At 40.1% G+C, this 26,008-nt stretch overlaps 1 protein-coding gene across 2 annotated transcripts in view; it reads right to left on the reverse strand.

Annotated features, from left to right (window-relative positions):
- Positions 1-26,008, reverse strand: part of LOC102690600 (rho GTPase-activating protein 7) — a 93,913-nt gene that overhangs the window by 31,459 nt on the left and 36,446 nt on the right. Inside the window, exon 1 of one of the 2 annotated variants that reach the window (XM_006631943.3) lies at positions 23,137-23,637. The exons of the other annotated variant lie outside the window; for it this stretch is intronic. Within the exon in view, the coding sequence (XP_006632006.2) occupies positions 23,137-23,251 (115 nt within the window). The 5' untranslated portion in view covers positions 23,252-23,637. Of the gene's footprint in view, positions 1-23,136; positions 23,638-26,008 lie in introns of those variants that run through there. 2 annotated transcript variants of the gene reach the window in all.

The raw sequence follows: 26,008 nt of genomic DNA on the forward strand, positions 1-26,008 counted from the left end.
TCAGAATAATGCCACGCTATGTCTGAAAGAAAACCAGCAACGTAACCCTTCTCACAACTCTGTCAGCTCCTCAACAATGATTACAAAATGCTCTCGAATCCCACCCTAAAGAAGAGATTGCCCAAGCCCCATCAAATATGTACTGTAGCTTCTTCAATGAAACCTAAAACGCTAGATATAATTTTCGTTGTGAAAGTGTGATAAATGATCCATTAGTGATGGCACGTTAACAGGAAACACCAGTTATATACCAGTCTGCATTCTGACCTCTGAAATTGCCTTTTATAGGCAATGTCTCCCAAGGACAAGCAAACGCCCTCAGCAATCAGTCCAGTCATAATTTCGGGCACTTACTCAGAATGCTTTCCTGTTTAGTCCCTAAATGAAGCAAAAGAAAGAGAGGGATTGAGAGTAGAGGGGATGTGTTAGGGAAATGGGTCGTTCCGGATAATTTCACCAGGCTTTCATCTTTGTTTTCCCCAGTACCAGAACTGGTCCTGATACTGATCTTCAAGAGCTGATCACTGCCGGCTAATGCAACCTATCTTATTCAATCAATGATCTAATTTCCCCCGGAACAGGGAATCCCTTACTGGCTTATAATATCACGATATGACCTCTAAGACCACCTCTCATGCAATACATCTGGAGAAAGAGAACAGAAGATCCATTCTTAGACCTGATTGCACTCTAATAGAATGCTGATGGAAATGAAAGGAACATGCAGGAAAAATGACACGTTTCAGTCAACCCACAACCCTGATTGGAAGAGTTAATGCCAAGCCATAAATAAAATACTAATTTTTAGTATGTGATGCTTCCCCGTTACAGACATTCTCAAGCTGTTTATACTATAGTTATCTCATATCTGGCAGGGAAGAATGATGTAAGATATGGGGAATGACTTCTGGCAACGGAACGGGGATTCATGTTTTGGGACTACTAAGGTTTTAAGCAAAGAATTTCCATGTACAGTAAGTATCTGACCACATTATGGAAGACCTATAGTACAAAACAAGACACAGCTGAGTAACAGCTTTGTAATGTCTAGTAAATTCATGTGCTAAGTAAGAACTTGGACACCTACAGTATTGTACATTTTTAGTTGAGGGTGCATAAGGAAAGCAGATGGGATCCCTAGAAATTAATGCAGCTTTAAAAAGTGGCAATTAAACTATGTCTAATGTTCTCTTAGAGTTGTATCTAGATTATTACGTACTGTATTGTACTCATTTTCAAGGTGCCTACCACTACACTTATACTAAAAGTAAATATTAATTATCTATCATTGTTTTTCTTTAGTCAGATCAGAATACAAAAAAATAAAAATAGGCTTGTTTAAGAATAAGAATTGCATGTACCATTGATCTGAAGGCTGCCTTTTTATTTTTAAGTTTTACAGTTGGTTGACCTACAACAAGATTACAAAGTCGTCTCCAAATTCCGGATTTTCTTCTGACTGGCTTCTCTCCTGCTGTGCTGTCTTATGCATTTAAATTGGCTAGAAGATGGTTTACAGACATCCAAAGCCACAGCAGTTGCGTGTCTGGCTGGTTCAGAAGAGATTACAGGTTGCTGGCTGCAAACAGCACAGTGCCTGCGGTTCAGATAGTGTGTGGTGCTCGGCTGGTGACCTAAATGTCTGGGCTTCGGACCTGGCTGGCACTTTAAATTCCTAAGAGTTTAGTCAAATATCTTCATCACTCTTGCCTAAAAATTTCCCGATAAGGCAAATAGAACATAAACTACTAGGTCACTGAGCCAAAGAGCTTCTGGCTTGCTGTCAAAAAAGCTTTCTCAAAAGGGGAGTCTCTTTACCGACAAGAATATATTTTGCATTTCACATATTTTTGTTTTTAAATAATTTCTAGTGAAAACCTGGTGTTTAAAAAGATGGAACGGAAGGAGTTCTAAAGCATTTAAGCATTGAGGCAGTGGAAATTTGTTATTGATCCTCCATCAATTTGGTGTACAACTCTCCTGCACTTCCAACCTGTGGAGCTGGTGCTGCTGCTTTCTTTTCTATTGGGTAATATTAGTGCACCACTATTGTTTACCAGAAGGGGGTGGTATAATCACACCTCATCCCTACCTGACAACGTGCAAAGCACTTGCACTGCAAGCATCAGACCCGACAGTAATTGTAAAAAAGTTCTTTTTAGAGAAAAATTAATTAAACTCAAAGGCAGAAGAATGCAACAAAATATTCTTATCCAAATTATTGGTTATGCCAACGTATTTACCGTAAAAATACTCTCGTGACTGAAAATGGAAATTTATCGTGAGTCTATGTTAACTGCAGGTTTATGACAAATTACTACCCAATTAAAAATGAACAGGACACCATGTGGTGTGGTACACAACTAAGATAGATTGGAACTCTAGCTCTGAGTCTGTATGCATTAAATAACAGCAAAGATAACTCTCCACTTCCATTTCTGCTCATTAACTGCTTGGCCTCTAACTATAACCATTGGGAAGACAGAGAACAATTTACTGCTGTTCCACTGTGATTGTCTTGCAGCCTTTCATATGGAAAGTCATTCAGGACTAAAGATCATGGCATGAAAGACCAGTCATACAGAAAAAGATAGAGAAATACACACAAACAACGGAGGTGCTTAAAACTACTGTGCTCTTTTTTAAGGGATTTTCATTATACTAGATCATTTTATGTTTCTACTTTTAAATAATTTTTAAAAATTATATTTTTCGGATGTTAGATAAATAAAGTGAGAGGATGCAAACGGGTGCTCTGGATCTTGGATTCTTCTAAACACAATATTTTTAATTGTTGATATTCTAGGGCAGTTTTATGTCCTAGTAAGCTATGTGTGACAGACCTGTTAATTTAGGAGATATAGTCAACAACTCCATCTGTTTATTGCAGGTACAGATGTCACACAGTTTGTATTCAGGTTTTGTAACATTGTGAGTAAAATCTGCACAGTATATAAAGACGCTACTCCACACTGTAAACTGATTTGTAAAATCAGTAATTGCGTTTCACCGATCTGTAAAATCTTTTCTTTGGTGTCCTGAGCCATGTCTTTAAATCCATTCTGACATCTAGTGGCAAGAAAGCCGTCTGCAGATACCTTTGAAACAGGTCAGCCATTAAAAAGACAGACAGCTTTGTCAGAAGTGCTGGTTATAACACCACCCTTGTTCTTTTACCCCTGGCACTATAACAGCTTGAATTACTCAGTAAATAGTCCCTTCTAGTTTATACGTGTAATAAAGAAGAATTAGGATTTACACCTTATTAAATATCTCAGTAAATGTAGTTTTATACCATTGCTGCCAGCTTTCTTTACTACCAGGGACATTGAAGCACAGAATGATGAATAAAATAAGGTAACTGGCAATAAAGTGGAATAGCTTCTACATAATTAGATGGAAAGGGTCAATCAGTCCAGAATGAGAAATGATGGGACACCAAAGAGCTTATTTTCACGTCCAAATGCTGTAAGAAGCAACGCATTGCTTGGATTGTTGTGGAATGTGCAAAAAAATCCTGGAAAAAAATACCCTCAAAGTTTTGGACCACGAAACTGTATTTTTAATTGCTAATGTGCATTCGATCCCATGTGGGTATTAATGCCACACAGATGCAGCTGAATGCATAACTCATCTTCTGAAGTCAGCACAACTGACTGGATTTGAAATGTGCTTGGTGGACGTCCCGGAGCTTGGGTGTGGCACACAGACAGGCCCGCACTCATGTTGCTGAGATTTGAGCTTTAGCAGGTCTTATCTTAGCAGTGCTGATTTCTGAGGTAGCCTTATGAGAACCACAGTGCCCAAGGAGGTGCAGTATGAGCGCTTCTCCTCGCAGCTGTGGCTTCTCTCAGATATAACAATGTCTACATATGTGGTCCAAAAGTGTTTTATTTTCAGCACTAAACAAAACATTCTTGCAGTTTGATCTGATCATTGTCCCAAGCCACTGCACAGTAAAGCTACAGAGCTACCTGGAAAGAAGCCCTGCACTGCACAGACCAGTCTTCCCACAGGGCATCTATCTGACAACCTGAAATAAGGGGTTCAATTCCCCTCACCTTGGCATTTCATAGTGAGACTCCCTCTGTCTCTACCTTTTGTCTTGAGCCTCCAAGATTATCAGTCCTTAGCCTTTTCATGTATGCACAGGCAAAGATGTGAACCTTGAAGCTGATTGGTACAGCTGCTAATATCTCCTTAACGTGCAAAAGAATGTACAAAAATCACAAGTGGCTTATGAACGAGAGAAAGCAATCTAGTGCATGAGTGCTTTTTGTTGTGTCTAGTAAATAAAACAGGGTTGTAGTCTGTGAGCCCAGGGCTAGGGCTTCATCACTACAGGAATGACAGAACCCACAGGGATTGCTAGACCACTAGGTGGCACTCTTCATTTTGGACCACTGTGTTGCAGGAGCTGCCATCCTTCAGGAGAGACCTTAAACCAAGGTTCTGTCTACTTGGTAATTATAAATCCCATGGCACTATCCATTTGAGTAGAGGTCTAAATGCTAGCTTCCTGTCTTCATTTCCCCACCTATATGTAAAGCCATTTGGGAAATGGTCTACAGATTAAAATATTTAAAATAATCAGAATCTTTCGCTGCCAGTCCAAAAGAAATCCATTGATGTTATCAGTACCTCTCAGGGTTTTAAATACCATCAAGTCTATTAGAAATCGTCTCTGTCCAAGACAAACATATTCACTTTCTTTACCTCGTCTGTTTAGAACTTTACTCCAAACCTCCAAATTATCCTGGCTGGATAATTTAATTATAATAATCATCATCGATTCCCCATCAGCAGTCGTTTCTACACTGCTTTCTCTAGCGGCGTGAGACAGGTTAATTTTATCTTGCTGCAGCTGTGTTGTTGCAATCCTAATCCTGCTCAGTATGAGAGGAACTGCAGCTTCAGACACCTGGTGAAGGTGAAGCAAAGCCACCATCTCTGGGATCCTGACGCAACACCTCCAAGTCAGAATACTCGGGGTGCACGAAGATCAGTGCTGAGATGTTGGTGAAACAGTAGGTAGCGCTCTTCGCTCCGGACCAGAATGAAGAGACCAATGAACAAATCTGGTGAACAAGGACATGGTGCTGTGGGAAGTACTGTCACTCGGATGAGAAATTAAACTGAGGCCCTGGCTGCTTGGTCATTAAGATTCCATTGTTCTTAAGAGTTGGGTTGTTAACCCTGGTGTCTTGGCTCCACTCCACTCCGGGCTTCCTGAGTTCCCCTGCAGTTCAGCTGGTAAAGCAATTTCTCACTCCTCTGCCTGATCTGTTGTGTAGTGGGAACAGGTGGTGCAGAACGGTCGCAATGCATCACACGGGCACTTTGAAGAATGCTATATGAATGTAAGGAATTATTATTATACTGTAAAATGGCTAGTCACGATTTTATCCATTAACTGCAAATACTTATTTCTTACGGTATGCGTTTGCTTTATCTAAGATGCTGAAAGTGTGTGAAAGTTGGGCATGAAATACTTATTTTTTTCTGCAGCTCAGCAGATTATGTGCGGTTTCAAAAATTAATTACTTCATTGATTAACCCTTAAGCAAAATGAAAACTGAAAAATTCTTTTTTCAGGGTAGAACATATTGAACTTGAAGCTTGGCTGAACTGATTTATGAGTGTTCATTTGTGAAGCAGAAAGAAGACAGGAAATGAGCTTTTCAGTACTGCAAGTATGACCCGAATGACAACATTTTTTAGAAAAGCAATGCGTGACCCATTTTTGAGTTTTGCTGGGATGCACCAGTGCAATGTACAAAATCGCACAAGAGATGTGATTTATCAGGATGAATGGCTGGGGGTAGAGGGGTGACTGTATAATTGCACTGTAATAGCTTGGTACTGTTTTCTGGCAGCAATCTGGTATGCCTTCTTCTCAACCTTGTTGACTTTGATTTAATCTACAAACTTTAGAAGAAGGCTCTGGTTTCAATCCCATCAGCAATGTGCCCGTCTTATTGAAATGGTAATTCATCTATTCCATTACGAAGCATTGGGTGGAAGTGTCAGATTGTTTGATTAAAACTTACATGTCAAACCACCAAATGCATAATAAAAACAAGGAAAAGTGCCAATATATATTTTATGATTAAGAGTCATTTAAATTAATTGATTGTGAGATCACTGTCTCATTTTAATAAAGTAGGACAAAACTTGACATATCCTAATACAGCTGTTACAAAATTGTTAAGAACCACAAGTAAAGTTACTGGCAGCAGCGCAGTGCTATTGGTATGAATTGCTGGTCAGGAGGAACAGCCCTTCCATTAGCGAACAAATTGTTTTGTCCAGGTATGTAATGGAAATAAATTTAACCAAAACCATCCAAAGAATAACATCCAACAAAACATCATCCTCAACTCAGCCCCATTCCAAGACCTGGAATCCGATATAGGAGCTCAAGGCCAAGGCACCTCCTTGTCTGAGCAGAAATGTCAATCACAGGTCTCGACCACAACAAAGAATCCAGATAGAGACATGATGGTTGATGGACTCCACTCCCTGGGCAACCGAGATTTCCACAAGAGACCGTGAGCTTAGTTAGCTGTCTAATGGAGGTGGCTCCTAAAGTGTCAACAGTGTCAACAGGCTCCTAAACTGGGCCTGGCCAAGATCCAGTCGCTATGATCGCTGTGGGCACAAATGATGTTGGAGCCAACAGCACACTTTTCAACCAGAACAAAAGCAAACACTGTGGCAAAGAAAATGAAGAACAGGACGAAATTAGACATCGCCTCGGGAATCATTTCCGCACCAGGCCAAGGTGCCAATTCGGCAGAGTAGCACTGGATGAGCACATGGCATGCTTTCAGGGCCACGGGAGATTTCTCCATTGGCAAAGGACATCAGTACAGTCATCCTGGCTGTACCAAATACTGCATAATCTACATGGGGAGAAAGGACCAAAGCAGAGCCAAAGGGAAAAACAAGAGGAGAGAGCAACTACAAGACGAAATGCTTGTATCGGTCCTGTCTTTTCAAACAATCAGACAGATTGAAGCAACCAGTAGTAAAAGAACCTTTTTCATAATGGGGTGTAGCTTTGTCGTATTCTGAAACTGTTCAGAGACCAAATCGAAGTTCAGAATTTTACAACTTCAGGAAAGCCGACTTCGAATGAATGAGACAGAGATTAAGAGATGAAGCAGAATGGGATAGATATGGAGTCTATGGAGAATTGGTAGAACTGGTTTTTACAAATTCTGCTTTGTTCATCTTCTGAATGAACCAGAAGATAGAAAATGGTTTCCCAAATGGTTAAAAAAAACAACTAAGGAAAAGACAGCACTTTATGAAATGATTAAAACAACAGGACCCAGCTAAGGAAAAGGAGTCCAATGAATGACAGGCACAGGTAAAAAGAAAACAGAAAGGCCAAGAGAGATGTTGAAATTGCAAAGGAGGGCTGTTAAAGATGAAACATACTGTATATGTGGATCGATAATACCAAACCTCTAGACAATGCAAGGGGAATGGCTGAGGTGCTTAATTAGCATTTCACTCAGGTGTTCACAAGAAGTCAACAATGTGCCTCAGGCAGCAGTTTAAACAGAACAAACAGAGAAACAAGTGGACACGACGTAGCAGAGCATTTTAAATGTGAGAATAGGAGGCACATCTGTACACAGAAGGTTGTAAGTATCTGGAAGAGCCATGTTGCTCAAGCTCATACCCTGGCTTCTTTCAACACACAGCCAGATGAGATCCTTGAACCAATAAGATACTAAATACAGCAGCATCATGCTAAATGAGCTGAATGGGTTCCTTTGATGTTCTTTTGAATGGTTACAAATTAGTTGAATGACTCCATTAACTATTTTTTTAGATGGGAACAGGCGTGGCCTTGAATTATGTCTGAGATCTGAATCACTTCATTTGTACAGTAATTGACTACACACAAAAAAAGAGGCTATAGCAATTGTTTGTCTATACTGTAACTGCTAGAGACCCTCACAGAACCGCCTCAATGCTGCAATCTCAACCTTTCCAAACCTTGCTGCAAGAAAAAAAATGGAACTCCTACCTGTCATGTCTTCTGTTTAGTCTATCCTTCAATACCTAGAACATTTTATTTACCAGTTTCTAAGATATTTGCTCAGCTCCGACAGATATAACAAACAGCAGCTGTCACGGCTAGGAAAACGCACTAAAATCTGGGATTAAACAGTGCAGGAATGCTCTTTTTTGCTTTGAAGAGGTACTACTGGATCATAAATATGATAATCATTGAAATACTACTTGACTTGTAGCTACAATAAAAAGTCTGACTTTTGGCCATTAATCTGTTATATATTCGAAACAGGTAGTTCCTTGCTACTATATATTAAATACATTGAAGTATATATTATGGGGAAGAAGACCAAACAAGAATCTAGAGATAAAAGAGGTCAACATAAGAATATTAGAGAGGTAACAAACAACAGGCAAAGGAAGCCACTCATCGCACCCAGCTCATTCGGTTTCTAGTTGCTAATCGATGTGAGGATCTCATTAAGCCACAAGACAGGGTATCATTATCAACAGCGACTTTAGCAAAAGCTTTTGTTAGTTGCTGTTGCTTGTTTGAAGAACTCTAACAAGATGGTTAAGCAAGACCCGCCTTAACCAAATCCACACTGGCTATCCTCTGGGATGCTATCCACTAGTTTAGCTCCAACTATCCCGACCACAATCCTGTTTGTAATTGCATTAGGGCTTTCTGGTGTATATTTACGTGGTTTGGTTTTATCACCTTTTTTATGGATGGGTGCAAGCAACATTAGTAATTTTCCAGTTGGCGAGTATTACAGCCGTCCCCAGTGACTGCTGAGAGAGTTTTGTTAATGGAGAACATATCTTGTTTCGTTAAGTACAATTGGTAGAATAACATTAGGCCCTGGAGATTTATCTTAAGTGCTTCTAGAACCTGAAACGATTTTGCTCATATTATTTTATGACAGAACTTTGTTCTTCCTCAGCCTGTCACTCTCATTCTTGGTAAATACCAGGGTGAGATATTAATTTCAGCAGTTTCCCTTTCACTGTTTTAAGATTACCCATTATTATCTCTGATTGACTTTATCACCCTTCACTGATCTTTGACTGTTGCAATACTGAACAGATGTTTAGAAATATTTGCAGTATTCTGGTATACCGAAATATTTTCATCATGTGGAGAGGTTCACATTGTAATGAAAATGCCCAAAAAACAGTAAAACTCTAGATGTCAGCAACAGTGATGAGAGAAGCGTCACAAAATTGATCAATAAAATATAAAATAAGGACAGTTAACGATGAGCAACTGAGAGAACTGTCTTGAAGTGGTCAATGGCAAGATGCAGTATGTGAAATTGTATCACAGTCATTACATTAAACATCCCTGATCGGAGAAGTAAGCCCCATGTACAGAAATTCTGCTCGAGTGACATTGCTTATTTAAGGGATGAGTGGAGTTCTTCACTTAAGGCCAAGATTCAAATTCCAATCAGGGCGAGAGACACATACTCAGCTGCCAGAAGGCTCCCTGGCTGAGGAATACCACAGTGGCGAACAAACTTGAAAGGATCAGTCCCTCCAATGATCTGAGATCAACATTATCTTAGAGGCTTTTACAAAAACAATTGTTAATTACAGATGTTCTATAAACATTTGGCCTTGCACAAAAAGTGACATAAGCCAGGCATAATTTATCCATCTGCTTGCTTTTTTGTTGGCTCCTATTGTATTTTTCCCCTTGATGTGTAAACAAGCCATTTATTAAATCGCTACTCGGGTTTCAAAGCTTTGGGTTACAAAGAAAGATCGTAAATTCAGCGATGTTTCTCTGGACCGATCGCTGGCCCACAGATCATCACTTCTGGTTAATGTATTATGCTTACTGGAAAAGCACATACTACACTGCAAAGGGTATATGTGTTTATTACCTCGTCATTGCACAAGTTCTGACGTGAGCTGTTTAATTTTTCCCATATTGAAGCCTGTGCTCTTACATGCAAACACAGAATTTACTGTCCTTCAATGCATTCTGTTCTGACATTCTAATTAGAATTACAAAGATATGTACGGAAAAAAACAACATTTTTAACATGTATTGCAAAATCAGTGCAATTCTGTACAAGTCATAATTCAAAATACAGTTGGCACTGCACTCAAAACATCCCATTTCAACACTGTATTTTGACTTCAACATCTGCTGCATTTTAGAAACATTTAAAGCAGTGTTCAGTTATCTATGTGGATGTTTCTGTACAATGACATATTTTAGATACATTTAAGAATGAATTAATTTTTAATATATTGAAAATCTCTTATAATGCACATTAACAGAAAGTCATGCCTTTCTTCCCTTATAATTTGGAATTGGCAAGTGTTTTCCTGCTTGATATCTACTTTGTACTAATCAATTGCTAATGAACTCACCCCCCCCCCCCCCACCAACCCTCATGGGGATAATGGGGACCTGTTGACGAGCTCCTCTGACACACTCACGTGTTCACTGGACACGCTGTGAGCTCCGGTATCACACAGGTGAGTTTGCACTGCCTGGAAGACCAGCAGGCCACAACAAGCTTGGCGGATGCCCGTCAAGCTCCAGAGCTCACCACCGTATAGCCCACTGCATGCAGTCTGTCATGCGAATTCAGCCAGTTGGCTGTTGGAGAATGGAAGACCCCAGAGAATGTCCAATCTTTGTTTCGAACACCCACCTTTAGTGGTGTCAATTTAACATCTCCCTGTCAACTTTCTCAAGGTGGATAACCTCCGTAAGGATGGGATTACTGATGACAATCTTTATGCTTTGAAATTCTGAAAACATAAAACAGCTTCTGTTTGTTTGCCTCTTAGAACACTTCCAACAGCTTTTGGTTTTCTGAGTCTCTTTATTGTGTACATGACGGACATGGACTCCCCAAACCCGGAAAGGAGGTGGGGGTCAAGTGGTTCACTTGCATTCTGACTTTGATCTTTGTCTCCTTAATTGTTCTGCGCTAAGAGACTGGGCTGCGCCACAAGTAGATGGATATGTTAATGTTGCTGTGAGAAGATCCAAAGCGTTTATCTTCTGGATGGCTTTCAGCAGGTTGCTAATCAAATAAACTCTGTGTTCTGAATTCTAATTGAATTAAAAAAAATTGCTGAATTAATAAAAAACAAATGTTTGCCTTGTATTTAGACAGAGCTTTTTGGACACAATAAGAAAGAAGAACATCAAACGAAAGGCAAGAGTTGCTCCATTATCGGATGGTTTATGCTTCTCAAATTCAATGCCAGGATCTGAGAATTGTCCTCTTTCTTGTCTTCTTACCTGCTGCCAGATTTCCAGGGCTTAAAGATTAAGCCCGTCTGGACTTCACAGACTCTGGAAAATCTGGTGTAAGTCACTGTCACTGAGAGCCATAACACTGCGTTGATGTCTGCTGTAAGCGGAAGTTTAGCCTACATTTCATAAACTGTTTCAAACACTTTAGCTGCTTAGAATCCAAGTGAGAAGTGTATATCTTACACTAAGACATAGTCTTGCCTTTTAGGGTATAATAGTTTGGGCACGGGGCAGAGTATTTGATAGAAATGGAGAAGCTGCAACAGGACCCAAATGCTCTTCATTGTTTGCTGGCTTTGGTTTTAGATACAGACCAGACAACGTTCAAGATTAAACCAGTATTTAAAATCTTCCAATGGAAAATTACGATCATACATGTTTAGTGTTAATTATTCAGTGGCTTATTGGGATGATCCAGTTTAAGAACTTTAATACCCATCACATTTTGGAGAAAGAGTGTATCTGGCTCTGCATGAGCCAGATATTCAGTCTTTGATTTTTTTGGAGCTCCTGTTGTTTACAAGTACTAGTTCAATCCCTACATGCCAGAACAGAAGCAGGAACAATTTGCCTCCCCTTATCCATGGGTGTCAAGCATTTCAGAAGATGCTGACTGGTTTCTTTAGTATTCTTAATTAGTCCCATTTCCAAATCATGGTGTATGTTGCCCTACAATCGCTTTCTCTTCTGCTACAAAACAGAGATGGAAACAGGTCCATCTCAGGAGGTCTTTAGCATTTGAAAGTAGCTCAACGTCTTCCATACTGTTGTCTCATCACTATTTCTAAACCTTCAACCCCTCATTCCTAAACAAATACTGTAAGACAAAACCTAAGTGGTTCTTGTCTCAATGTCAGTTGAAAATAACGTTTCTGGATGTGTAGACCATCAATTCCATGTAAACAATTCCATGGTTGCAATCAAGCTTCCCAACAGGGCGCAATTGAGTAACATCTCCACTTTGGCAGTGGTAGTGGTCAGACGCATTCTGGAAAGACGATGGAGCAAGATACAGAGCAGGCTGAGCAAGTGAGAAGCTCAAGCTGTCACGGTTTCACATAATCCTTCACAATCCCTCACCAATGCCCACTCGAGCAGACATATGGCCCAATTACCCAATCGCTCACGTCGGCACCCAGCTATAGAAGGACTCAATCCCCTGTTCATCACGCTCAGTACTGGTTCACCAGAGGAGCTCCACTTCCTGTACACCTCAGTCCTGCGCTGCCTTACTTCTGATGTTCTGGTTTTTCGACCTACGCCTGTCAAGACTAGTTTTAAGGATCTACGATGTGGATAAGTACTGATACCTCTTCCTTATACACCAGCCCTGGTCCCGCATAAGGGTTCATTTTTCTACTTCACCTTAACACAAGCTCTCAGGCTGGTGAGCCTCGTCAGGTGTGTGGAAGAGAGCAGAGATATGGGGGAATGAGGCTGGGAGAGGAAAATGAAAGAAAAGACAAGAAGGGAAAGTGACAACCCTAGTCTTAGTGAAGTCCTGCATATATTTCTAAATTGAAAGGAAAAAAGAAAGCTGGTGCTGTTAACTGGTGTTATTTCATGCACCCTTAAGACTGCACTCTATTCTACAGGAAAGACAACGATGTACCAGAAAGGGACTAAAAAGAAGCAACCAGGGACATTACCAGCCTGAAAGATTTGTCAAGCGCTAAAGGTTGAAAGAGCTCAGCCTCCTCAGGAAATGGTTTTCAATACTTCAGTGGGTATTAAAGAATACTTCAGAATACTTCAGTGGGTATTAAATACTCAAATCAAGTCATTCGAGTATTTAATACCCTGAAAGTAACTGAGAAGGTTAATTCAAACCGCTGCCTCGAGCTCAAAAATGCAGTTTTGGAAAGGTCCCTTGTAATCATTCTCAAGAGAGAAAATGGGCAGCATTTCTATTAATACATAGCTACGTGTTTGGAACAAACTACCCAACTGCCTTCTAATTCACTGGGATTATTGAAGAAGCTGCTTGATTAACACACTCGGTCACTCAGCTACGGCACTAACACCAAAGTCAGTACAGGCGGCCACTCTTATTTCACTCTTCATCTGTTTCCCAAGTGGAAATTACAAAAGTTTGCATATTTATGTATAAATAGGCAGGCATAAAAAATCTTCAATGGTAACTTTCAACCATTCAGTATAATCATAAGCACATTCCTACAATCTTATACAGCATTCAATTTTAATTAACCCTAGTGACTCCCTGTCTGATTGTAGGTCACACTTATGTTAACAACAGAGATAGTGCAGCGCTGTGTTCTTCGGTCCTCTCAATGAAGGTGCTGTAAAACTCATGCAACGTTAATACTCAAGCTAGCAGCCGGAAATCTGGGAGCTCAAGATCACGCCTTCAGATTTGAGCACTGTACAGATGAAGAGGAGGACCTTCCTCGTGTCATTGTATTTATCACTCTGAGGTCTAACCTTGCTGGATTTCCAAAGCTAATTGATACTGGACCGGTACTTTAGAGGATGCTCTGGAAGTGGAGCGGGCAGACTTGTAGGGGGGATTGTTCTGTCTGAATTTGACATTCTTAAAGCCCAGTGGCAGCGATGGGCACATCTTTTGGGTGATCAATGGAACAGATATACTGACTAGATTGTGGTCCAAAGATAGAAGAGGTATGAGAAAGTGAACGGGAGCCAATCCTAAATTCCATCCCATTTTTCTCCATCTACCCTCCTTACATTTCTTGTCTGCCAAAATTGCCCACTTCTCGACCTGATCCGCTGCGCAGAAGGTTACTTCAGGGTGAGATGCCCTTCAGAGGGGAGTGCAGTTTGTAAACGGGTTTGGGGATCCTTTAAAATGATAAGGATCCAGACATTATGGAAATGTGACATATTTCTGGTGAGGATCATGGCAATCTGGTGATTATCCCAGGGATGCCAGTCCATCCCAGTGTTTACACACACGGACAACGCAGAGCTTGCCTGTGGGCAGTGGGAGGAAACTCACACAAACTTAGGGAGGACAATAAAGCACAGGACACTGGAGCTGTAAGGCAGTAAAGATAACCACCAAAGCACAGCTGATCCGTATTATTACAATGATGATACTGGAAGTCCTGAAAATAAAATGTGCTAAAGAAGTAAAACCTTAGCGACTGAAAAAAGACCCCTTCTTTGATAAAGCCTTGCCTAATCCAACATGCTGTCAGAACATCTTAAGAACTGAAAGAAAAAATAAATCTAAAAAAACTATATGCAAATGTTAAAAAAGATTATTTTTGTCAGCCAGAAAAAATGCTCAAAAGCTCAGAGAATGCCCTTCATTTTATTCCAGAACACCTTTTCAATATTTTAATGGCTTAGAGGCCAAGTCAGTCCTTCTTCGTCCTATGCATACTTGGCACACACACTCAGGTTTTTTCAAAGAGATAAATAGTGCACTTATATTTTTTCTTCAACTTATTGTAAATCCAATTTTACATAGAAACCAGCATTTTAAGGATATTAAAAGTTCACGGTGTCTGACAATGTATATTCTTCAGTCAGAATTATATTTCAGAATAGTGCTGGAATCATGCCAGGCCAATCAGTCACAAAGTAAGCACAGGTGACATGTGGTCAAGTACAGTGTGTAGTAAAAGTGGAGATTGTAAATTTCCACTCCAATTGGTTTAATGGACCCTGCTTGGCAGGGATAGATTATATATGGCTGTGAGAATTTAAATGTCTGCAGCAAACGATGCCGACCTTCAAATGTGTTTTATTTAAAGGGCTGGGTGTAAATTTGCTGCACATATCTATAATAATAAGCTATTTGCCTTGTTTACAGCATTGCACAAGCACGTTATTATTTAGAAATAATTTATATAGAATGCATTTCTTTTTTTCCTTGACTTATGGAAACTAAGTGGACAGGACAGAGAGAGTCTGACAGGCATTTTTGTAGTTTCAGAGAAAGTTATAAATCTTAATATTACAAACAGGAGTAATAATTAATTTTCAATTAAAAAATATATGGTATCAATATAAGATAAATTAAAATATAAGGTATCAATCAGATAGACAGATATTACTGAACACTCTGTTTCTTGACAAAGGACCAATGACCTTATATTTCCTGGGTCAGATGATGTCTGTGAGAATTTTGGGGAAGAGTCTTGTCTCATCAAGGTGCTCTTTGTATTTAAAGCATCACTCATTTGATCAACTTGTCTCTTACCAGTGCAAGACAAATTAAAAGGGTATCAATGTACCCCCTGGAGACTAATACCAGTTACCTCAGGCCACAGAGCCCTCGTGGGTCCCCAGATTTTCTCTTCTGAGCAGATTTTAGACTTTGGGGTCACCTAGGATGTACAATTGTACCACCTCTTGAATTGAGAACAATATGAGAATCGCTGGGTCCTGTTGAAAAAGTCTCCTCATTTTAATTACAAAAATAATTAAATAAATGCCACTTCATCTCATCTACAACCATGATGTTATTGTGATAATATATCTATACAAACCCTGTAAGAAACTGTTGTAAAAAAGATATAAATGTTTAATTCTGGTTAAATCCTAAGGGCTTGGAAGGCCTTGGATAGAAGCCATTCCTGCAAGATCATTTTCGAAGGACGTTAAAAGATCAAAAGAGATTTAATTTGATTTCAAAAGGAAATTACTTAATTGGCTAAACATTTTTATTTGGGGGGGCTGTTCTGACACTCATCTTACCATCTTCTTGACAAAACAGAATGGCAACCTGTTTCTGAAACAAGGTCATTCACAGATACCACTGGAGTTACTGGCACCATGATCTTAAGTTTAAGTAATGAAGACAGGCAGAATAAAAAACACATTAAATGTTTATTATGGTTAATAAATTAGTACCTTAGTTTTATTCTGTTTCAGCTACACGGTGTTACATACAATATTAAAGAGTTTAAAGATTTAATATTTTACCTTAATATTCTAGAAATGGGTTTGAGAAAGTATGATCCGAAAAAGACATTTTACCAACCAATAAAAAATGAATTGTTTTCGAATTGCAGTTGCTGAAACTGGCAAATCATTTAGAATATTTCAAGGAAATGAAACTTCAGAATGTTCAGGCTCACTTAAAAAGAATTCCTTCAATGAAAGCATATCAAATTGTTTCAAAGTAGGGACCTATTTCTCAAATGGTTGCAGATTTATTCAAATGCTTCCAAAATTCAAACAGTTCCAAAGGCTAAGCAAATCTTGTAATCTGATTCTATTTCCTGCTTTCTAAACGCTGGTTCAGAATGCAACATCTGGTAAAGGTTTGTCGCTGACCTTTCTGCGTGAATAGGCCTGCACCGAATCAAAATCAGGCTCCATTTCTTCCTTTCCCCTGTAAATATGTATTTCCACATAAACAGTCAAGCAGAATGACAGACGCCCAGGAACACACTGCTCAGTGCCCACTGTGATGTAATGGAGTTAAAATGCCGTGAATCTGTGAGTGAAAATTAAAGCCAGCCATCAGCACAGCCACACAAACTGCTTAACATTTCCCTGCCTGTGAAGTCAGAGGAATGGGCTACAATGCTTGCTGTATGGATCCTGGATCTGCTGCCAACTCAGAATCATACAAAAATCATTTTTTTTTATCAAGGAGCTTGATGTTGTAATTACTAATGAATCAATTCAATCCCCTGTGCAGTCAGTGCTACCTTCCCGCGAAACAGACAAAATACTAATATTAAAAAATTAAAGTGTTAGATACCCACGAGAGTTTTGCTGTATGAGCTCCATGCACAGATGGACACAAATGACTTTAAAATGGACTTTTTCTCAGTGAACCTTTATAATAAGTGCATGTTATACTGTATATATATATAGACATTGCACTGCCTAAATGAAAATGAATCGGTGTGGAATACAACCTGTATTCATGTCGCTGTCATATGCATTCAGTATGAACTCAACAGGACATCTTGGATTACATTCAAATGGAGGCAAAGAAAATTGAGTATGTGGAGATTTTATACAGTAGGCTGCACAGAATGTGTCATATGTCACCGTTTTGATTGACAAATATTGAATTTGTCTGGCTTAGACAGAATCTTATGCAAATCCAGTATATGCAATTTTTTTTTGCATATCTGAACCTTGAATTTGGAGTGATTTTAAATCCATCTTCACACAGTCAATAAATGCTTCTCCTTTCTGTTTCAGGGCATGTTGCTTTTGTCAAATACACCCTATTGTATCCTTTATATATATATATAGTTGAGTCACAGCTTTAAAAGAGTTTTCAAAGAGTTGGGTCCATTGGGATTTTTTAGAGAGATTTTAAAATATGTTTACCCTTGACAAGTCCTGTGGTCTAATTGTTGGAGATCTTTAGCTAACAGAACTTCCAGAAGCTGTAGCTTCTTGACTTGGAAATCGGTAATAATTTTTTTCTCCAATGTAATTTCCTCTGTAATAGATTGCCCAGAGGATGCCAATTCTGAAATAGTTTCGAACTGAATATAGGCATTATGCTTCACGCCAGACCACTGCGTGTGTCACACTTATTATCTGACAAAAACACAAAAACAAAACTCCAAGACCTTTTCTACTCCGTGTGTTGTGGCATAATGTGTAACAAGCACTTCCCACGTGAAATGTTTCAGCAGGAGAAACCTAACCTGGAACTGTTCCATTCTGTAGTTAATGAAGCAGCATGAAATCATAGCAAAGACAAAAGCCCTTTGTCCTCACTGCACACCATTCACACTGCCTTTCTGTTTGCTTTACCCATTTTCTCTTTTTCAGATCCTAATGATAAAATGCTCAATGCATTTTCTTGAATTATAAATTATTAAAATTAGATGAAGTAATTGAAATTAGTAATTTTTGCTGCTTAGTGTTAACGAACCCTTTCAGCAATGAAAGGGCACAGAAGCAGAATCGTGCCCTGGCAGCAGTGTGGATCAGCGGGCTGGGATCTGCTCGTGGAGCTGGAAGGCTGTGGGTTGAAATCCCAGGCGAGACACTGCTGCTGAGTGAGGTACAGTACTTCACCCCTTGAACCAGTAAAATACCCAGTCTGGATAAATGGGTGCCAATGATAGTAGCTTTGAATAAAGTAATCTGCAAAATATTATGATATTAAATATAAAAAGTTATGGTGCAATTCAGCTGCTATGAGTGTTATAACTAAAGAACCTGAGTGACCCTATGTAGTGGATATTAATTTCAGCAACTCCAGACATTAGTGGTTTAAAACTGGGCAGTATCATTATCTCACTCTGACCGAGATTCTCCAGGAGGTGACCTTGTGCTGCCTGTGGAAGGTGGTGCTCACTGCCTGTGGAAGGTGCTTCCTCTTTGCCCCTAGGTGAGTCTGAGGAGCAACTCTGGCCCATGAGCACGCCGAAGCAGTGTGTGCCCTGGGTGTCAACTGTCAGCCATGATGAATAGCACAGCTGGGGTTCAATATCCGATGGTATAGAAATCATCATCATCATCATCATCATCATCATCATCTTCAGCATCATCTTAGCCGGCGCACTTATCCAAAGCGACTTAGAGCTTTTGCAGATCACTGCTCTGAATTATTTTCATCAAAATTTAAAGAAAAAGACAAGTTGCTGGGTTTTTACCTGCTCATTAGTACAATTCCCTAATTGCTGCAAGAATCTGTTTTTAAATTAACTTCATTTGCAACTTTGTAATTTGTAACTTTGTTTTGGTTGAACCTATGGCAATCGCCACATGATTGTTTTGGTTTCTGGAATAGGTGCTATACAGGGAGGAAAACAGATTAAGCCACTTTCCAAAGCTGCTTGGGCTACTTTCACTCTTTGGGAATATCAAAAGTCAAAAAAGAAAACCCACAATGTCTTATTAGTGCTTGATTCCAGTTATAAAGGTAGTCAGACTGTTAAGACATAAGCGACAATAGCAAAATCTCAGACATTTACAGCAAAAGCACATTTAAGAGATGTCATCTGTCTCAAAGGGACCAATAACACCTGGTTAGGAAGGCTTATTTGAAAGTGTTCATCTAAGTCTATCAATAGCGAGTCAATGATTAATATTAGATTTAGCAATGCACTGCAGGGAAAGCTTCAGAAGTAATCCAATACATGAGTAATTTCTTGATTATCAAAAGTAATTTCCCCCAGTATTTACAGAAATAACAAATCCCCTTTTGCATTTTCTGATTACAATAAAAGATCTTGGGCATAATTATAAAATTGGCAGGTTTGTAATTATGAGGGTTTCAATGGTCTTGAGTGACATCATGCGAAAGATCATGAAACATCATGAAACATGATGTGCATTATTTTTTTCAGCAGGATCTGTGCATATTACAGGAACTAACACTGCCTTATGTCTGCATTTAATAATTTTGTACACTTGATAGATTGTATAGTGATTTTATTAATTTCTCGGTTTCTTCTAGGAAAATACATAGATCAACTCAAAGCACTTTTGGAGTCACTCCAGTAATTTAATGAACAATGTAATCTTTAGACTCTCAAAACTAATGCATCAGCATATTTTGTTGAATTAGAAAGGTAACGTGTTTAAATAAAAAAATAATGCTATGGGCTACATTAAATAAGTGTATATGTTCCATGTTTTTAGTTCTTCATTAACCATTAGACCAAGGGCTATGTACAGTGCCTTAAATAAGCATTCAGACGTCTTGCTAAGGCGTACCGTATTGTGAAATTACAAAATGATTTTTAAAATGTATTCAGAGGTTGAATGCTCAAACTACTTCTAAGGGTAACATAAGTCACAGTAAATGTCAGCAAAATCTAAAGAAACTCAACTCAATATTTGATGGAAGCTCCTCTGGTGGTAATTACAGCTACAGTTCTTTTTGGATCTCTACCAATTCTGCACATTCTTCATTTACGATCTGCTCTCGCTCCCTCGGGTTAATCGCTTATGGACAGTGGTTTTCAAGTCTTCCTACAGATTCCCAATAGGATTCACATCAGGACTTTGACATTCACTTTCATACTCTTCAGCCACTCCAGTGTAGCAGTGGCCTTGTGCTTTGGATAATTGTCCTGCTTAAAGGTATGCTACAGTTTTTGGTCTGAAGCAGGTTTTCCTCGAAGATCTACCAGTAACGTTCTAGAGTATGTTCTCGTCAGTCTTGGCAGGCCTCTGAGTCCCTGCTGATGAGCAGCAGAACTGTAACAGACTGCTGCCAACACCATGGTAGACAATAGGGTTGGTGTTGACTGAGTGATGTTGGGTTTGCATCAGATGTAAAACTTTGCATTTAGAAGAAGTTCCAGTTTTGTCCCGTCTGACCACGAAACTTTGTGCCACGTGTTTTCTGATTTACTTTGTGCTTCGTTGCAGACAAAACAACAGGAACTGGAGATGGCTTGTTTTCAATTCCACACCCCTTTTTGGAATGACTGGGATATCATTGACTTGTGGGCACTTTCTCCCCTCTCAGCCTCTCCACCCTGCAACTCTTTCAAAGTTGCCACTGGCCTCACAGTTGTATCCTCACCAGCTTCCTCCCTGGCCTGGCTGCACAGTCTGGGGGGAAATAGTGATCCAGGCAGTCTGGGTGCCTTATACTTCTTCATGATCAACCTCACCAGGCACAAAGAGATATTAAGGGTCTATGAAGTGGTTTTGTATACCCTTCTCCTGATCTCTGCCTTTTTGCAGCTTTGTCCCCCCCACATGTTTTGAAAACACCGTCATCTCTGTGTTTGAATCTTTGCTTGACATTCACTACCTGACTGACAGACCTCTGAAATCATAAGAATCACAGTTATGGCACACAGACAGCGGCCATGCAACTAATTACAGTACATAAGGTTGTTAAGGTAATTTTGTGTACCTTAACTAATTTAAATTTGCCACAGCAGGGGGCTCAAATACCACTATGACTTTTCAATGTACTATTTACTTCTTGTTTCCTTTTTGCTTTAAATAGAATAGATTTAATGTGGAATAGATTGTGTATATAACAGATATTAATTTCTCCAAAGAGTCATGACCAACAGCTTTAAAGCAACAAAATGTGTCAGGAACTGCATATACTGTATGAAGACTGTACAGATCCTAGCACTTGATTTTGAAATATTCACAGGCACAAGTGCAACGTATTTCCAACTAAGAAGTTAAACCCACAGAGAAAGAATCTCATGCTTCCATTGAGCCCTAATTATTAGAATTATTACAGCAGAGTTACACTGGCGGAACTTATTTTCTAGCGCAAATGTATTTTGGTGAAAAAGCAATCATCATACTATATACTGAGATTTAATTCCAAGAAAATAATCTTGGGGGAAGTGGTGTCCCCCTGGCAGATTACTATCTTGTAAAACCAGTTCCCTAGCCTAAGCAGTAGCGGAGTTGAGGGATCAGGAAATTGCTCTGCCTTCCACACCTCCTGCCATCTGATTGCGAATGGATCACTTGCAAGACAAGAGACTGTCTTCACATTTTTGAAGCCTGCAGGGAAGGCAGATGTGAAATCACCAGTACCAGACCTTGTCTTTGTAAAAGCATGGAGTACAAATGCAAAAAGAAACCCTGAATCCACCGCTATCACTCAGAAAATACGACAGCGTACCAACACCCGCATCGTGTATAAGAAAGTACTTTGGAGTTGAGGTCCTTTCATGGTCTCAGAAGAATCTCGGCGCAGACTTTGGTTTGCTTTGAATGGCGTGTACTACAGGAAATGATGTCACTACGAAATGGAAGGAAAACACATGCCAAGCTCCCCGGCAGAATGAGCAGTGGAAGTGCCATTTGCACGATTCGTGACCTTTGACAGGTCACACCAGATTGGCCCTGCATTGCGTCAGCGTTTGGCCTCGGTGTAAAGGCAGACACACGTTCTGATCTGTGGCTGCCAAAGACTCCTCCTCGAGAAGCCCGAGTTGAGGGGCCCAGGGAGAGCAGATCGTCTTGCAGCCTCAGATGCTGTCAGGGCTCTCAGATCTCCCCCAGTCCCCGTGCTTTCGGGAGCGTCAGTCTCCACCCTCATTACTGATGGCACACTGCCAGAGCCCTGAGACCTGGGGTGTCAAGGCCCCAAGGTTCACTGTGAGCAAAACATTACACAACTCTGGGAATCTGTTACAGCGAAGGAACTTTCCATGCAGGACCACGAAAGCAGTGAAAACCTTTATGAATCTTCTGCCCTTTTGCAAACTCGAACACCGCAGTCAACATACACACGTGATTTTAATTAACCTCAAATCTGTGTCTCCATGTGACAAGTCGTGATAAAAAGACCATATCAATGGGGAGAGATCTGGATTGTGCTGTGTGAACATTTGATCTGATATAGATATAGTATTTGATATAGAACTATTATATTGCCTGGTTTGGGATGGTGGACTGTAGCCGAGTTGGCAGTTCACATTGTAGATGGAACATCTTGTACAAGTATTCACGGTACCTCTCAGCGATTTTAAATGAACAAGCTGTGTTCTTCATTCAATGGAAACATCATCAAAATTAAAAGACTTCAACTGTAAAAGCCCTTTTCTTATATTTCAGTGATCAGTCAAGTTTTCTATTGATAAGAAATAAAAAATATATAAAAATAAATACTCACCTTTCAGACTTGTAACATTAACAAATCACACTTTTTTTAAAGCTGATTTTAATTTCAGTCTTTTTCTAACAGGAAAGGGGCATGCATGGCAATAACATCTGCAACTCGCTTGGTTTCTCAACTGCCTTGCACAGCTTCAGGGAAATAATTCATGTCAAGTACCAGTCATGTATGCAGCCCTGTGCTAATTGTCTAGACCGCTTGCTATTGCCAGACTCGAATTTGGGAAATTCAAGCCCCTTTCGCAACAAGGAATAGAAAAATGAAAAGACAACCTGAAATCTTTCCTGACCTGAAAGCCTTTTCTCTCGCGCACTCTTCCAGAATATATCCCAAGCCTTATTGGTGGAATCTTTGATGTGTTCGCTGAAGGATCTTCTCAGAGGTGACTTCCCCAGCTGTGCCATTCCCTCAGCACCTGGTGATCACCAAAATCCCCCAACCAGATCACTTTAATCCATTAAAATCCGATGAGGAGAAGTCCATCAGAGCAAACCTGGAGAAGTTCCTTCTCCGACTGACACTTGATGCGAAAAGTCTGCATGTAATTTGCTAACACCCTTCTCTGAGTAGGAACAAAAAAAAAAAAACAGAAACAAAGTTTTTTTTTTTTCAAGAAAGCTGGGGTCAGGCCAGCCTGGAAAGGAAATCACATCCCACTTCGGTCCCTCCTGCCTTGTAGCGAAAAGCAGCCTCGCATCTCAGCTGCCACAATTTATAAACACAGCCATTCCTCTCAGGGATGGAGTAATAAATAAGAGGCTAGAGAAAGGGTTTGTCATGGGTGCACGTAGAAAGCTAAACCTGTTCCCGTTTTTCGCTTTTAATGGCCATGCTGCACACTTCTCCAATTACTGCCTCCTTCCCCCTTTTTTTTAAAGACAGTTCTCTAAGCAGAACCAGTAAATCTTACTTCATAAATAAAGCTCCGGGCACACAACATTCTGGCAATGCAGGGTACTGCAACATTGAGGCAATGCAGGGCAGGCCTGAAGGAAACTGGAGCTGGAACATCAGGAGTGACGCCGCGAAGCTGTAAAGAAAACGGATCTTCAGTCCGGTAGCCCCTTTCCAACCACCTGCTGGGCTTGAGTGTGTTGTCAAAACTACAGTTGGAAACGAGGACTAACAGATTCAATTACCCAGGCACAGCAAGACTGGTGATGAAGGCCAGGATTTCTTGATGAAAAGGAGCTCTATTATCTTGGTGGGTAATGGCCAACATCGATTTTTGTACAGTTTATTTGGAATCTCATTATTGCGATTACAACTCAGCTGCCATTACATTGATCCTCGGGATTCAGCTCTTGTCACACGTCTGCCGGTGAAACAGCCGTCATGTGAGATCTGCTCTGTAGAACTGTCTCGCAATGCTGATCAAAGGGCACACGGACACACGTTTTACATGTCCTGCTCCTTTCTTCATGGAGACGTCATTTTGACTCCCACTGTATTATCACTTCCTATTCTCTGCTCAACACAGCGTGGAGACAGATCCACAACTAACATGCACTTTTAGATTTAAAAGAAGAAGGTATCTGGTTTGTTAAAATAAAGTTATTTACATTACAGTGACATCCTTTCATCATTTGTTTGTCATGTTACTATCTGTGCAGGGACATTTTTTCACGATTTCTTTTCACATTGATAGACAAACATGCTCACAGAGCACACAAAGCTGTCCTGCAGGAAAATAGCTGCAAAATCCTTCAAGGCAATTTTTGTGAACGCTTCAGCTCTAGATGTATTAGTGTTTTATTTTGTAAAGCCATGGTGTGAAAAGACTGAAGGCAGATGCCTTGAGGTTAACTTTGAGGTGGAGAAAGAGAGAAAGGAAAGGATTAGGCTAACGAGGGACTGTGGAGTTACTGTCAGCACTGTTACACAGCCTATTGTTAAAAATGTCTTCCCTGACCCTACTACTAAACCTAACACATGGGTTTCTTCTTATGTTAGGTTTAGCAGTAGGGTTATAAATTTGTAGTGAAATGATTTATATACTTAGATGTGAGCGCATACAGAGTAGCAGTTCCCCAGTTTGACAAGAAATCTCAGGTTTTGGCCTTTTTTGCACACGTTTAGTTGTATACAAAGTACCACATGTTCACAACTTGACCACTTGGGTGCTAACTCTAATTTCATGTGAAGGGCACATAACTCCTGTGCTAGCATCCCTGCACTGGCTACCTACAGTGTTTAAGAATTCCCTACATTTTTTTATGGGAGAACAAATTCCCAATACAATACAATCATTTAATTACAAACCCATTTTGTCCCCTATTTTTCTCTTGCTGCATTCCTGATGCACTCACTGGCTGAGGTCCCATCACCCCTCCTTTCTTCAAATCATAGATCTCCAAACTGCTCAGGTGGCAGGATCTGTGGTGGCTGGAGCCTGCAAGGTCTTGACACCTCCGACAGTCGCTATCTCTGAACTGGCCTCATCACTCTGTTCTCCTCCCCACTGAGAGCTGGTGTGTGGGGAGAGTATTGGCGCACTCTGGCTGCCATCGCATCAACCAGGTAGGGGCTGCACACTGCTGGTGGTGGAGAGGAGTCTCCATGACTGTAAAGTACTATATAAGTGTAACGGAATAATTATAATTAGGAGCTTTAATGGACAGTTATACAGAAGACAACGGGTCTCAATGAGTAGAAAGAGAATCACAGTGCCAAACTTGTGAAGGCTGAGAAAGTTATATCTCACAACCCAATTTCTTTGCAGTCGGTCTTTCACTGCAGTAGGCCTACAACAGAGTACAATATTTGCACATCAATAATAGCTTCTGTAAAAAATCCATTGCCCAGCAGGCATCTGCAAAGAGCCACAGCCTGTATTAAAAAATGACCTTATCAATCCTTTTTCCCCAAGCGAATATCTTTGAAGTATAGGTCATAGCATTTGAAAGAAATGAAAGTAGTGCTTGTAGTGTGTGTGAGGGACAGTGCCCAAAATCCACACACTCCAATGTATCTGTTAAAGGACAAAAAAATGTATGAGACTCATTCTTGCAAATATCCCAACTGTATCAATCTACTTCTGTACAATTAATAAAGTCAGAAAGATACACTGATTGCTGAGAATGTGTATCTGGCAAGATCAGCTGCATATCTCCAGCTAATTTCCCTTGGACGAGGCAGAAATATGAAACCCTTTGAATGAC

Source organism: Lepisosteus oculatus, chromosome 11 (genome assembly GCF_040954835.1).
Source record: "Lepisosteus oculatus isolate fLepOcu1 chromosome 11, fLepOcu1.hap2, whole genome shotgun sequence".
Lineage (NCBI taxonomy): Eukaryota > Metazoa > Chordata > Actinopteri > Semionotiformes > Lepisosteidae > Lepisosteus > Lepisosteus oculatus.